Below are 16,485 nucleotides of genomic sequence, written 5' to 3'. Positions count from 1 at the left end.
GTAAACACAATGCTTTTTTGTGGGGGGTGGGTTCTTGTTTGTTTTTAGTTATTGGAGGGTGAATACAATTAAATTGAGTTTGTAAAATTGTTCAGAACACTGCACTCTTGTATAAATCTACTGTTTGTTGCCACAAGGGTGATTATAGATCTTACTTTGTACAACTAAAAAATATCATGAATAACCTAAAATGCTTATCCTATTCGTGGTAGGATAAGCAAAGTATTATAGTATTACCATAATGGTTAAAGGTATAGTATAAAATTAACTGGATTTAGAAGACCTGGAGTTCTTAATATAATCATTGGATTATTGTGAATGTTAAGTAATTTGTACAAAATTATGTATACTTTGAAATGCCCAAAACAAAGAAGGTGTTCTAGTCTGGTTGACTGGAGGATTGTTTGGAAAGAATTTTAATTATTAGATAGATGAAATAAAACAGCCCCTGCATCTGATGAAATAACTTAAGTGATATGGGTATCATTAAATAGGGATGATTGAGTTGCCATCATGTAGGTATTACCTGTTAATTGTAAAACTGTCTCCAACATCTTGATTATTTTGTGGGAGTAATTTTATAATTTAAGGTAAAATGAGAATAGCTAAGTAAAATTAAGTATATTAGGGCAGTTCCTTTCTCTTTTTATTCATTACTCTCTAGAAAATACAAATTTACTTTCTAAGTTCTCTGCAGTCCATTTCTATTTAGCAGAGCTGTATTTGTAGGCCCACAGCCTGAAATTGTGACTTCTGTTAATACATTTTAACACAGTTCCACGTCAGGAAAATGTGTTCTGTTTTGGAACTCATTAACATAAAATTTTCCTTCATGTTCCTTTCCTATTAAAACATACACCCACACAAATTACTACTTATCAAGCTTTCATAACAGTTGGCAATGGAAAATTGAAAAGCATGAAGAGAATATAAAATATAAATGAAGAATGGTAATAAAAAGCAACAGATCAAAAGAATTTCCTAGAGACTCTTAAAATAGTTCTTTTAGGATGGCTAAATGATAGTTCTTTAGCTTAATTAATTTCTTTCAATCTCATCGTAAAAGATACGCTACTAAAGGGTAGTTGTTATTTAAATGAGTTGCTTAGCATGTGGAAAGCACTTCATGAATGTTGTCTGTTAAATTTATTATTTCTAAGTTATAGGTTTAAGACAGGCATTTTGGCTGGAGAGCATCAGATAATAGGTTACTCTTCTTAGCTGAAATTGCCTTTATTGTTTTACCTCTACAGTGTTCAAATATGGACTGTCTCCCTTAAATTAGTCTCTGTAATTAGAAATTGTCTTAATATTTTTACCATATTATCTTTTAATACTCTCAAGTACACATGGCAGAGGATGCATAATTAAAGTACTAATATTATTAAATTACCTGTTTAATACCTAATACTTTTACATCATTTCTTTAAAAAATCTAGCAGCAAGCAAGAACTGACCAACTTTACTTGTCACATCTCCCTATCCTTTGCAGAAAATTCTGACAAACTATTAGATTATCTAAGCATATTTAGTTATTATGTCCAAACCAAATTACTTCTTTAAATCTGAAGTCTTTCCCCATCTCAGACTTCATGGTTTGGGTTGCTTAGACTAGAAACCTTGGAGTCACCATTGCTCTCTTCCTTTTTTTCTTCAAATCCACAATCCAGTATGTTAGTAGATGGTGTTGGTTTTGTCTTTAAAATATGCTCATAGTTTCATCACTTCTGACACTTGCACTGCTTCCACCGTGGTGTAAGACACTGTCATCATTCACCTGCATAGTCACAATAGACTGCTCTTCCCTTATGCCTTACCGTCTTTCTTCACTCAGCAGCCAGACTCATGCTGATCTTCCTTGCCTTAGCTTTTGATCTTCCTTGACTCAAAATTTGGAGTAAAATGCTCAAGACCTTCATGATCTTAAGAGCATATGTGTGCATACTCCCACCAGTCCTCACAAACTCAACCTCAACCTGTCATTTCCTAAAACCTTTTTCTGTGATTTATCTCTGTTCTAGCCACTGACCTCACTGCTGAAACACACCTGCTTCAAGGGTTCTTGGACTTGCTGTTTATTCCTTTGCCTGGAATCCTCCTTTCTCCTTCAGATCTTTGCTCAAATAGTACCTTAGCAAGGGCTTATATAAAATTGCACCTCATGCTTATCTTTTCCTTCTGTTTCTCTCCATAGCATTTACCACCAGTTGACATTCTAATTACAATGTAAATTATGCTGATAAGGATTTTGACCATGTTATAGATGTTCAGGTATTTGTTGAACTAGAGAATTTGTCCAAAGAAAGGAGAGGATGCTTGAAGGCATGAATTAGAGCCACAGATTTGATCATTACCCACACAATTAGAATAAACGTTAAGTGTGAATTTTTTTTTAACTTTAAGTATTTCTTGAGCATTAAATTAAAATCTTCCTAGGAAAATGTTTTATTTTGATTTTAGAGTTGTGGCATTAGCAGTAACTAATTACCAAATTGTGCCTTCAAAGTCAATAAATGTTTATGCCTATCCTGCCAGGCAGTGTTTTGGGTGTTTTCATAGTTCAGCATTATTTAAGCACTAGAGGCCCGGTCCATGAAATTTGTGCACGGAGGGGGGTTCCTCACCCCGGCTTGCACCCTCTCCAATCTGGGACCCCTTGGGGATGTCTGACTGCCGGTTTAGGCCTGATCCCTAAACCGGCAGTCAGCTATCCCTCTCGCAATCCGGGACTACTGGCTCCTAACCACTCGCCTGCCTGCCTGCCTAATCACCCCAAACCCCTCTGCCTGCCTGATTGCCCCTAACCTTCTGCCTGCCGGCCTGATCTCCTACCTTGCTCCCCTGCCAGCCTCATCGCCCCTACCTTGCCCCCCTGCCTGCCTGATTGCCCCTAACCTCTCTGCCTGCCTGCCTGATTGCCCCTATCTGCCTCTGCCTGCTCGCCCCTAACTGCCCTCCCCTGTCAGCCTGATCTTGCCCCTAACTGCTCTCCTCTACTGACCTGATCACCCCAAACTGCCTCTACCTGCCTGATTGCCCCCAACTGCCCTCTCCTGTTGGCCTGATCTCGCCCCCCAACTGCCCTCCCCTACTAGTCTGATCTCGCCCTCAACTGCCTCCGCCTTGGCCCCCACCACCATGGCTTTGTTCAGAAGGAAGTCGGACGTCTGGAAGATGGCTGGTCAACCCGGTCTAATTAGCATATTACCCTTTTATTAGTATAGATTATGACTGCAATTTTGTACTGGTATTATCTACAGATAAGTTGTGACTGGTCAGAAGTTATATATATCCAAGTAAGTTTCTAACCTATGACTCCTGACTCCAAGTTCAGAACTTGATTAGCACAGTCTTTGTCACTCATGACCACATAATCTTTTAAGCCACCCAAATTTACATTTTATTTAACCAAAAGAGACATAAGCAACTAAATGTAAGGAGAAACTAAGTAATAGGGAGAAACTCACTTCACCCATAAACATTTTTATAAATAGATACATAAAAAGTATAAATGAAGTAGATTTATGCTCTTTAGCATTTTTTACTTAGTTTCCTCTCACATTCTAGAAAGAAGCTTCTGTTGTTTGGAATAAATGCTAGTGTATTTTTATGAGCTGATTTACTTTATTATTACTTTTCCTTCCTTAACATCCTTTACTCAACACTTTGAGACTACTGTTCTGTTCTTCCATCTCCTCTGTCCCCACTCTCCTAGCTTTGGTCTCCAACCAGGTACACTAATCCATTTGAAAAAGGATAGGTGTGTGTGTGTGTGTGTGTGTGTGTGTGTGTGTGTGTGTGTGTGTGTATACACATGCACATGTATGCATGTGTATATTTATATTTAAATTATGCCTGTCCATGCTGTGCCATCTAGAATTCTAACCAAAACTGCAGGAATATCCCAGTTGAATCCTGGGTGTTGGCTACTTTAAGAGCGGGCAGTTTGATTGAAGTTTTTTTCAGTGTTACTGAAAATTAGGATATACATTTTAAGAAAAGAGCTTCCCCAGTTGGGAGTCCCTTAAGGTAAAATTAGCTGAATATGTCATCTTCCAGAATTGCTAGATTACAAGTGTCTTATAGTTGATCCTGAGTTCAGTCTTTTAACTATGGGTGGTTGACATCCCCTTGCCCCCAGAGTTTAATTGGAAAGGAATTACAGTTTTACTATTGAGATGGGAATTAGAATAGTTTATGATTCTTGGGAAGATTCTTTGAAAATTACTTAAAACCAGGTTTAGCTTTATATTTGAAATTCTTATTATGGCAAAACTAGTTTAGAGTTGAAATTCTTAGCATATGTCATTTTCATACTTTTGATAGTAGCAATGGTTAATTTTCTGTCATTATATAATAAGACTGTTTCCAGGTACTTGGTTGACAAAACTTGTTTAAAATTCAAGTGTCTATAGTAGAATACATTGCTTAAATTATAGCTTTTAATTTGGACGGCCTCATCAATTCAATTTCAGTATTTACCAAAAATTTCTTACATATAATAAGTCTATGAGATTTATGTGAAAACACCAACTTGGCTAAGTATATAGTATGTAATACATTGTAGGCACTGAAAATATTAAAAATGTTTGTTATTACACCTAGTCTCATCTATTTATTTTTTCTCCTTTATTTTTATATTATATTATATTTTTATTATTTGTATTGTTCTTTTAAATATTATCACGTGATGCTAAATTTTATTTGAACCACTGCTCCTGAAATAGCATGTGTAGAGATCTTAAGCACCACGTCTGAGAAATATACAAAGTCCAGTATGGAGAGAACATCTGTTGTATCTTTATTGGTAGGAGGAGACCAGAAGCTGAATCAGAAAAGACCCTATGAGAATGCAGTTGTCCAGTTAAATCAAACCCAGCAACCTATATTCTTTCTATCTGACTTCCTTTTTAATTTTGTGTTCGTCCCTTATCAAAACTTAATTACTTAGGGAGTAAGTCTACGTAGATGTATTTTAAAAGCTGGAAAATTTTAGTATTGCTTTTTAACTTGTTTGGAAATTAATGTTTGTAAAATGAGTTATATAGAAGAGTTATGCTGTTATTAAGATATTTTTAAATGGCCAGTTAATTTTCTTACTGTAACAGCTTTGAACCCTTGAATATAATTCTGCAATATTTTGTTTCAGAAATTAAAAAAAAATGTTTCTTTGATTTATCTAAGATGTTAAAATACATTAGTATGCTACATCAGTTAGTTTTGGAATGCAATATGAGTACATGGTTTCTATTCAAATCTTGAAGTTGCTTAGGAGTTTCCTGTCCTTAATTTGTTTTTGTTTTTGTTTGTTTTTTAGTGCTTTTGGTTATTCTTTTAGTTTAATCATGTTTTAAAACATAGTAGAGAGCTAATCATTTTATTTTATTTGTCCTTTTTATTACTGATAACTAACTGGCCTCACCTCTATCACCTCCAATGATTTACCTTCCCATGAGGTTGACGCTGATAGCGTCATGGGACAGGGCCACGTTGGAAATTTGGCAGTACTATGAATTGCAAGTCAACTTTAAAAGATCTTCAAGTCCATAACTTAATGAAAAGATTTCATTTGTAGGAATCAAATGAAGTTTCTGATTTAAGTGATTAAATATAAGTCTGACCCTTCTTACTGGCTTTAGTAAACGTATATAGTCTCTTGCTAAACTATAGCTAAAAACCTGTTTATATGCATTGGCTGGGTTTTGAGTAAGAAGCATTTATAAAATTAAATTATTGCTATATCATTCAGGTTGAAAAATAAACTTACGTGCTGGGCTTTTTTTTTTTTTTTTTTTTTTATTGCTTCTGGAAGGTAGGTTGGCATAGCAACATGAGAGTGGGTTTTAGAGATGGACCTGTGAGATCAACTATCTGTCCCACCACTTTCAGTCTCTGATATTTGATGTTGAGCAGATCACTTTAATCTCTCTGAATGAGCCTCAGTAAAAGGAGGCAACTAGTCAGTCTTTTGAGTAGTAGATCTGGATGAAATATAGTAACATCAAGTGCTAAGCATGGTACTTACTTGGAATGTTGTCAACAAATGTTAGTTAGCCCCAGTACCACCCTCTTCTCCCAACAGTGCTCTACAACAATATTATAGCAGAAAAGTGCTGTATTTCCAGCTAGAAGATCTAGATTTTGAGTCCGAGTTCTATTCTCTTATTGCACATATTCTTGGGTCCAGTCACTTGACCAGAGAACATCAGTTTTCTCCTTTGTAGACTGGGGTTCTGAAAATTAAACGTGGTAATAAGTGCATCAGATCTAGGCTTTCATTCTTTACTAGAGGCCCGGTGCACAAACTTCGTGCCCTGGGGGGGGGGGTCCCTCAGCGCGACCTGCACCCTCTCCAGTCCAGGAGCCACCAGGAGATCTCCTACTGATGGCTTAGGCCCACTCCCTGTGGTTCTCTGCTCTCTGCGGGTCCTGGCTGCTTCGCCGCCGCCGCGATGACGTAGCCGCCACACCCTGCTGTCCGCTCTCAGTGGCAGGGCTGAAAGGACGGGCTGAGGAGACTTGGTGCCTCCATCTTGTGGCTATGGGCGCCACCATCTTTGTGATGGTGTGAGGGTCATATTCTCTCTTTATTAGGATTATCTAATGTGCCGTGCCAGCACAGCCAAGGGTTCAGCGAGCCTGAGGGAAGGTGGTGAAGGACTGAAGAAAAGACAGACAAGAGAATATAGCTGGGTCTCGGTGGATTTCCTGTGCCTGGCTAAGGCCACAGAGAAGGATCCAGATGGCAAGCTGAGCCTTTATTTTATAGCCAGAGGTAAACAAGACAGTGGTCACCATAGTTACAATGTTCTTGTGAGTTTTACTTGTTTTGGTAGCACTTGCTGCACCTCCCACAGCCCATTAGCTACCCAGATAGGATCTAGGGGGCATCATAAGGTCAAGCTTAATTATGCTAAGAGGGTTGTGCCCTCTGAGCTGGGATTTGTTTGTGGCTTTGCCAACAGGTCAGTCTGAGGCGTAACCCTGTAGCCGCTCCCAAAAATCTAACATATTTATATGCTGCTGTATTTCCCTCTGGTTAACATTCTTATTTGAAGCTGCACTTCAGGAACATTAACCTGATAGATGTGTGTAGGATGCATTGATTTGGAGGCACAGAATATAGGGGACAATGTGGATGTTCTTCCAGGAAGTTGTATACATAATACAGAGCCATTAAGTGGTTTAAAGCTATAGTGGGAACTCAGGGCGGTGCACTAATGTGGTAAAATGATAAGTTAAAAAGATGGCTGTGGCTGCAGTGATTTCATTGGGCTGGGGGCTTTTGTTTCTGTTCGTTAGTTTCTTCTCACCTACTCTTGTAGAATTCTTACCCATGTGCAGTTCTGTCACCATTATCAGCTTTCTGAAGAGTGACCTACATTTTGTAACCTGTGTTCTCACAATTTACAATAGTCCTAAATCTCAGGAACATGTAATTTTTCTGACAGTGGACTTAAAAGGTTTTCATCACTTGAATCTACCCTTCCAAACACCAAATTAGTTTCACTTTCTCTTGAGCACATACTTTTTAGCTCTAGCTGGGCTTTTGTATTCTTCTATTCCCTGCTTATTAACCTTTACATGAGCTGTTTCACAAACCCAGGGTGTGACAGAACTTCTCCATGCTTTCTCGTTTCTTGGAAGCCCTTTTATAGCTTGCTTTTATTAAAAATTTCCTGATCAGTCATCCTAAAGTAATTTTAATTGTTTTATAACATGAATATGTGTGGGTTACTCATAATTTGTTAGTTTTATATAGCTTGAGTATTCTTTCTTTCTTGTAACTATGAAGTACCAAACTTGAAGCAAATGTAGGTTTAAAGTGTGATACAAACACTTCTTACTGTATAATTTTAATAATGAAATGTTTTTATATAAGAAAGTTGGGTGGGGTGAGGAGCAACCTGCCAAGATAATCACAGAGCAGCAGTAAAACGATAGTTAGCCATCTATCTATTCACTTATATGTATGCTCTTCAAAGAAGTAAACTTTGGAAACGGGAGGGAGCTCTCTTTAAGTTAATGACTTCCATGTAATTAAAGTGATTCAGTAATATTAACACTAGGAGGGGCATTGTTTGTAGGAACCCCTGCTGTGTCAGTTAGTGAATTCCTTTTATACAGGTGTATGGGTGATTTCCAGCTCTCTATTCACAAAAGAGAATAGTTGGTTAATTAGAGGTGGACCTGGCAACTACCTGTCTTAGGTTATTTTTCATTCCTTGAGAAGAAAATTGAAGGATCAATTGGGTCAGATTTTTGGGGGGTTTTGGTAGACCTCAACGAAGCAAGAGCTGTCACTCTGACTGCTGGCATGTATTCCTCATTCATATAGGGTTCACATGAAAAATGACAGTGTTACATAATCATAGTGGCAGCTTTGTTTTTCTTAGTCATGGCAGCAGTTAACACAGTGTACTAGTGGCTTAACATACCAACATTTAAGTCCTTATTTTTTGTTTTTGTTTTTAAGTCATTGAAATTATGAGACTATCATTCAAATGGAAGCATTATAGTTCTTCGGAACCATTATGATCTCAAAAGGAAAAGAGAATGATACAGATACACTGGCTGAGGTGTTTTGAGGTGCATCGAAGTGTCCCAAGCTGTGACTTACCTTAACATGTTCTTGAAGTACCATGGCGTGGATTAAAAGGTATGCTTTAGAAATTTCCCAGTGACCCCAAGGTCATGGATAGAATGAACGTTCATGATTCTGTATTTAATTATCTTGTATTTTCAGATATTTTAATATTAGATTGCAGATGTGGTTATGGATTTATGGCAGTATTTTTGTTAGGAAAAAGCTATATATCACAAGCTTGATGAGTGAATTTTTTTTCTTTTTGATATGGTTAGAAAAGATAGTAGTGTAGATATTTCCCCTAGATTTTAATAGTAATGAGTTGTAATTTCTTTACCAAATAGTTTAGGGATAATTCATGTGTTAGTCTGTAATTATCTTTCTGGTTTGTGTCAGACTAGTTTCTCTGCAGTGCTGTAATTTCATGGTAGGTAGCCTGAACAGGAAGTAGTTGGGGTATTAATTTTACCAAACAAAATAATTCTTACTTGGACCATTTATAGTTTGTGCTTGCTTTGTCTTACAAAGAATTTTTTACTGAGAGGAAAATGAATAATTATTAATAGTGATATTGTATGTATACAGTTAATCATTCATGTGTTTGTGGTATGTAGTCCTACTGTTATTTGTGGTTGCTAGTAGTGGTAATTCCAGGTTTTGTATTACCCACTTAACCATCAAAAATCTTTTAGGTTTTTATGTTCATAACATTTTATTTGAGTGAGGTAGGCAAAACCATTTCTTTATTATTTAAAACCTTGGAAACCTCCTAGTTTTGTACTGTGTGCTTGCTACTAAATGATTTCTTAAGGGTGGTAGAAGTGAATCAGCCCAGGCAGAATGCTGAATTCATTGTTACATTGGGTTCAGAATTATTTATCTTTTAGGTAATGAAGGAAAATATGTTGGGAAGATGGAGGTTTAAATCATGAATAGATAAATTGAATAGAATACACTGGTGCAGTCTTTATTAGCTAGAGCTAGACTATCTTACGTTAAGGTCCTTTTAACATCTCAGCAGTTAAATTCTTAAAGGAATTTAGTTATCAAACCTCAGATAAAACTGCTTTATATTAAATTCTAGTCCATAATGAGTGATGGCAATCATTCATTTGAACCAGGTATTTTATGTCTGATGGCACACAATAGTATCTACTGTCCAAAAAGATCTCTTCTGACATAACTATGGTATTCGAATACATTGTTTACAAAATATATGTCTCTGTAATATATTCTAATTCAACTTTAAACATCTCTTTCTGGGTTAGTTCTTGGTTATTTGCTAGTTTTGTTTTAACTCCACAGAGGATTCTTGATGCACAGCTAGAGTCGGGAGCTCCTATCTTTTTGGAAGAGTTTATAACTTAGTGGTGAAGAGCTTAGGTTTACACTGGGGCCAACTGACCTCTGTTTCAGATCGAACACTTACTTTGTTATTTTTTTTATTATGATCATTTATTATTATGATTATTTATTTTAACTCCTCACTCGTGGACATGTTTCCATTGATTTTTTTTTTGAAAGGAAGAGAGAGAAAAAAACATTGATTGATTGCCAGCCGGGAATGGAACCTGCCCTGACTGAAAATTTAACCTGCAACCTTTTCGGTGTATGGTACGATGCTGCAATCAACTGAGCCACCCAGCCAGGGGCTGCTATTACTATTTTTAAGCCTCATCTGAGGATACGTTTATTGATTATTATTATTTTTTTTTAGAGAGAGAGGAAGGAAGAGAGAAACATCGATGTGAGAAACTTCAGTCAGTTGCCTCCCTGTGGGCCCCAACCAGGCAACTAACCTGCAATTTAAGTATGTGCCCTGACCAGGAATCAAACCTGCAACCTTTTTAGTGTATGGGACGATGCTCCGATCAACTGAACCACCCGGTCCGGGTTTACTTTGTTATTTTGACCGGCTGTAAGAATGATCTGAGCAAAAAAATATAAATTAATTTATATATTTAAAATATAACAAGTACATAATTATATAATTTATATATTGCATTTTATGTATATAAATTACACTTAGTGCAGGGTTGTGTGTGTAGGAAGCCAGTTATTAACACTGGTGATGATTAAATGCCAGAACAGGAACCTTACACTTTATTCTGTGATCTTGCTAGAATTAAATAAACAATCACTATTCAACTGATGTTTTCAGTTCTTTGGGTGCTTTCTCATCAGTGAAAGAAGATGGTTGTTTTGTGCATCTTCTAAAGCTCTAGTTTTCAAAATGCAGGTTGTAGCCCATTCATTAGTGAGTTAAGAAATCGATTTAGTGGGTTATAACCAGCAATAAGACATATCTATAATAATAAAAGTGTAATATGCTAATTAGACCGGACAGCCGAACAGCCTTCCGGACGTCATTCTGGACGAAGCCGCAGCAGCGGGGAGCGAGGCAGAGGCAGTCAGGCAGGCGACTTGTTAGGGGCAATCAGGCAGGCAGGCAAGTGGTTAGGGGTGGTCAGGCAGGCAGGCAGGCAGGCCAGTGGTTAGGAGCCAGCGGTCCTGGATTGCGAGAGGGATCCTGGATTGCGAGAGGGTGCAGGCCGGGCTGAGGGACCACCCCCACATCCCTCCCCTGTGCATGAATTTCGTGCACTGAGCCTCTAGTTTTAGAATAAAAACTAAAATATCAGAGTGCACTGAATATAGAAAACAGTATTTTAAACTTGTTTCAATTTTAAAATGCTGAAATAAAATTTATACACTTTATGTATATATTGATTGGATAGTTTTAGTTCCATTAAGTGTATGCCTCCTATAATCACAGATGTCCCTCAGGAGCAATATTAGTTTTATATTGTTTTGCCTTGCTGAGACATGAGTAGGATAGGTCAGTCTGTGGTTTCTAATGGTATGCACTAGTCTCTTCATCACCTTCAAGGATTCCCCCTAACATCCTCATCGTTTGAAGTGAAGGTTATTATAGGCGATTGTCTAAGGAGTGGAGAATAGGACATAACAGGCCTGGTTTTGGAGTGGCATTAAAGCTGTTTTATAAAATAGAGTGATACATATGTTTTAAGATTTTATCTAAAATAACAGTTTCTTCCTCGATAGAAAACAGACTAAAGATTTCTGGTAAATTGTTTCATTACAATGGAAATTCTACATTAGCTTTCTACACTTGGGAGTTGAAAATGGAAGAAATCTTTGTCAGAATAAAAATCTAAAAGATAATAAGCACAATTCATTTTTCTCTGCAAGTTCTTGAAATCGAGTCAAATATACATAGTTCCTGCTCTGAACTGGGTACGACATACCAAACTTAGAAATCACGTTTTGAAATTACAAGAGAGAAAGTAGTAACTCCCAACCAGTGAGTTCACTACCATGCTGATGGGTGCTTGTCTTTGCACCACTGTGTACAGGCATATGTTGCTACTTTTGGTGGAAGCAGAGAACAAGAGTCTAGGGATTCAGAGAAGGGGAGAGTTGAAGTCCTTTTTTCTATTACTTTGTTTCCCCAAATCCCCCCATCCCCACCCGACCTAGTCTACTCCAGGGTATCCAATTCTTCCTACTCATATCAGTAGCATTGCTTGGCTTTTCATCATCATTCCAGCCCGGTTTCTTCCCGAATTCATCATTTTCTTCCTCATGCTGTTTCTCCTGCTGAGAGTGCCGGGTTTCCTGCTGTCACTGTATGGCAGTTGTTTCTTCAAAACTGTGTCCATATTCTTTGGTTATCGCCATGCAGAAGAGCAATGTGCAATCTTTTTCTTTGTTGAAATTCCTGTGGAAAAACTAAGCCGTGTAAGAATATATTAAACAAGGTGACTTGGAGCAGGTAGACTAAACTGGAGCCAATTTTCAAATCCCCCCCACCTCCCTTCCCCTCAATTATACAAATTTTGTCTTGTTGACTCCTGTATACCTACCCCTGGGACTAGGACTAGTCATAGGAGGAACTCAGTAAATATTTGTCAAATGAATGAACTTTTGATAATACAAAGTTTTTAAAATACCTATCTGTCCTGTCCTTACCTACCTACTTCTTAATTTACATATGGAGAGACTGAGCAGACATTTAAGGAAGCAATCTTATTTTTTGAAATGATTTTAATTTTTACGATTTTGTCATCACAGCTATTTTGTGAGTTGGGGTTTGTAAATCTGAAGAGAAAATTTGAGTGCATAATGAGGTAGCATTGAATGAATATCATCCTTAGTCTTCACACAACTCTCCAGTTGGTTAGACTTAACATTCCTGTTTTACAGTTGGGGAGGGACTGCAGCTCTAGCCCGTGGTCGGCAAACTACGGCTCGCAAGCCACATGCGGCTCTTTGGCCCCTTGAATGTGGCTCTTCCACAAAATACCATGGCCTGGGCAAGTCTATTTTGAAGACCACTGATAGACTAACTGTGAGTGTTGGGGTGTTTTGTTAGAAAGACTTGGACTTTGGGGGGGAACAAAACTTGGAAATAGTTTATGAAATTATTCAACAGTTTTTTCTCATGGTAGATACTCAGGCGTGAGTTTTGGGTGTTTTTTTTTTTTTTTTTTTTTTTTTTTTTTTAATAGGGCAAGAATGATTGTGATCTGTGCTCATATCCTACAGAAGAAAAGCTGTTGTTTGAACGAAAACATTTCCATGTTTGGGATTTCCATATTTGGTTTGTTAGAAGGTAGACAGTTGCCCTTTTATGGACTCTAGACACGCCATTACTCTTTTATTTCTCTTCTGCTTGTGGCTATGACACTTGCTCAAGCAATCTTTCTGTCTTTTTTACTGCTCTCTCATACTGTAGTGTTCTCTCCTTTTTCCACTTACCACCCCTCAGTGCCCTGTCCACATTTCTATGTGAACCAAGAAAAGGCTTAGGATAAAAGAAGCAACAGGAGAGAGACTAGGTGGGGCTGCTTTGTCTCTAGAAATGTTATGGGAAGAAATGAGCTAAGACAGGGCTATTTCCAGCTCACTGGAGAGTCGAGTGAAAAGGGGGCCTTGGAGACAAGTTCAGGGGGTTAACCCGGGACGAGCTGCCCCTACCCATTGCTCCCTTGGCTGCCAGTCTCCTGGGGTCCCTTAAAAGTTTAGGAGATGCACACCTGAGAGGGAAGAAGAGGGGGAAGGGAAAGGTGCAGGCGTGCTCCTGGGACCCCCAAGAAGTCTTTTGTTAAAATTCTGTGGGTTTCTCACTTGCAGGCCATTGTAATTTAGAGCATCAAGATTTTTTTCTTATCATTTTCCCCTTTTCATTTATATCTTTCGAAGAAAACATCCCTGTAGAATGTTTGCATGATTTTAATTATGGTTAAATCGCCCTTTTATGTTCAGGGTGTTGTCCCGTGTTGCTTTGATGGTTTATTCCTAGGCCAGTGGTTGGCAAACTGCGGCTCGCGAGCCACATGTGGCTTTTTGGCCCCTTGAGTGTGGCTCTTCCACAAAATACCACGGCCTGAGTCTATTTCGAAGAAGTGGCGTTAGAAGAAGTTTAAGTTTAAAAAATTTGGCTCTCAAAAGAAATTTCAATCGTTGTACTGTTGATATTTGGCTCTGTTGACTAATGAGTTTGCCGACCACTGTCCTAGGCCATCATGTCCCATGGAGGAGGGAAGTCCAAGGATTACAGCTAGATGATGAGAGATATTTTAGCGTTGTCAGCCACTGATGAGGATTTCCATTTCTTCGAAGAGTAACTTTTCTGGAAAGGTATAAGTGGCTAGTTCAATCTGTTGAGCAAGCGTTAATGTTAGCTGCGACTTGATTTATGGATCTATATAATTGAAGGAAGCAACAGGTATAGCAATAAAAAGAAAAGGCAAAGTATTAAGCCAGCTTGTAATAGTTATCTAAATAATGAGGTTATCCCTTTTGGCAACCAACTAAAAGGTTACTGGAAGCAGTTAGGCATCTAAAGAAGAGGTATTTTCTATGGAAACAAAAGAAAAAAGTTAATTATTCACCTACATTATCAATGCTGTTTCTGCATCTGTAAGGCTGTCAGTCGAGATTTCTGGGTAGAAGGCATAAAGCTTCTAATGCTGGAGTGACCATCCGATTCTCCTGCTTTGCACTTGGAATGTCTTGGGTGAGGTCATCAGGTGTGCCCGCTTACCTAGCACCAGTTACTGAGGTTGTTTAAGCATGAACTGTTATGGTGATTTCTCTGACGTTTATATCAAGTCATCTAGCTGCGCTTTAATTCCAAATCAGAGGATTTTAGAAAAATGGAATGTTAGTTTGGAGGGTTGTAGCCAAACACTTTAGAAAATTAAAAGAATTCAGAATGTAGTCCAGTTTACAGGTGATAAAGAAAACTTTAAAGACAGTTAACTGAACTAGAATCTAATATCCATATATATGCATTATAGTTTCTATTGAAATGCAGTTTCCTCTAAAATCATAATTTTTATCAAATACTGCCAAATTAAAACTTGTCTATTGCATGAGTTTACTATTAGTTTCAATAAATCTGGCCTGATTATTTGTATAAATGTAACAAGAATAACAATTGATCATATAGGCTCTTTTAAATCTTCTCAAACATTACCATTCTATTCGCCTTGGTAATAAAGCCAGTTTTCAATTGTGTCCTCATAAAGATAACAAATTCTTACTGAATTTTTATAAATAATCATATTGCCATGAAAATAATAGTCATTAAGAGTTTCCTCTGGAGGGATCAAGTGGGCAGAAAAATATAAACGACAAAGGTATAATTTACCAAGTTGCTCTAGGTCATTAAATAACAAGATTAGCAATGTTTCAAACAAAAGAGCATAAAATTAATTATCCTCAGTCATTCAGTCCCATAATTAATTCATCTTTATCTTGATCATTTGCCAGTATTTAATGAATCCAGTTATTTAGAGTTCTATGAATCTTCATCCAGTTTAACGGTATGATCTGAAATTTTATTCTCAGAAACCTTTGTTTTAGGATGTCAGAATCTTCTTCATGGATCTTCCTGAAGGTGAAACATATTTGCAAAAGCATCAGAGTAAAACAATGACTGTAAATGACAAAAATACTTAAAATGACATGTTATAGATCTGATTATATAATGCAGTGACCAAGAAATTTGCTTTTCTGTAATATAACATTTTGAGATAATTAGAATTAAAAATGAAAAAAATATATAAAATACACATAAATTATTCTGTATTTGACCAGGTTTTCCATATAATTTTAGTATATCAAGTTGGCCTGCTTAGCTTAAATTTTCTGTTTTTTAAAGCGAGCAAATCTTTTTATTCCAGGAGCCATTCAAATAACTCAAAACCAATTCCAGGTTAAGAAACTCTCCTTTTAAGAACCCTGAGAAGTTTAAAGCAATATTAAATTATCTATTTACTCAAAATGACAATAAGAGATAATTAAACAAAAATACAGATTACCTATTGTTTAGTAAAACGTTAGTTCTTATTCTTGAGACAGTTGTTTTCTTGAGTAAATCAAGTACCTCATTAAGACAATATAAAACAACTATTTTGTTTTATTTTATTTTTTATTGATTTTAGAGAGAGTGGAAGGGAGAGGGGGAGAGAGAGAGAAACATCAATCTGCTATCTCTCATATGCTCCCCAACCGGGGATCGAACTTGCAATCTGGTTATGTGCCCTGACTGGGAATCAAACCCTCGACTCTTCGGTGCACAGGATGACACTCCAACCAACTGAGCCACACCAGCCAGAGTAAAACACAACTATTTCAATAAAACATAGAATCTTTGCTTTCTAAGTAGAAAACTTTTTCATAATATCTTATCTGGAGCAGAATGATAAATACAGGAAAAAACTGTCTTTTTAACCCAGTGAAAAAGAACAAATCTCTTGTATCAGTTTACTTTTGATATTTACATTTGCTTATTTAAATGAAATCTAATCTTATTCAGCTTTACCTTATATAACATTTCCCTTTTTTAAGATTTCTCTTTATAAACC

The 16,485-nt window shown here is 37.1% G+C and overlaps 1 protein-coding gene across 3 annotated transcripts in view; it reads left to right on the top strand.

The window, feature by feature from the left end:
• The window catches only part of RBPJ (recombination signal binding protein for immunoglobulin kappa J region), a 96,152-nt gene that overhangs the window by 30,245 nt on the left and 49,422 nt on the right, over positions 1-16,485 (top strand). The window contains exon 2 of one of the 3 annotated variants that reach the window (XM_080684191.1): positions 8,477-8,659. The exons of the other annotated variants lie outside the window; for them this stretch is intronic. Within the exon in view, the coding sequence (XP_080540317.1) occupies positions 8,643-8,659 (17 nt within the window). The 5' untranslated portion in view covers positions 8,477-8,642. The remainder of the gene's footprint in view (positions 1-8,476; positions 8,660-16,485) is intronic. 3 annotated transcript variants of the gene reach the window in all.

This window comes from Plecotus auritus, assembly GCF_963455305.1.
Source record: "Plecotus auritus genome assembly, chromosome: 1".
Lineage (NCBI taxonomy): Eukaryota > Metazoa > Chordata > Mammalia > Chiroptera > Vespertilionidae > Plecotus > Plecotus auritus.
This window is presented reverse-complemented; position numbering and strand designations above follow the sequence as displayed.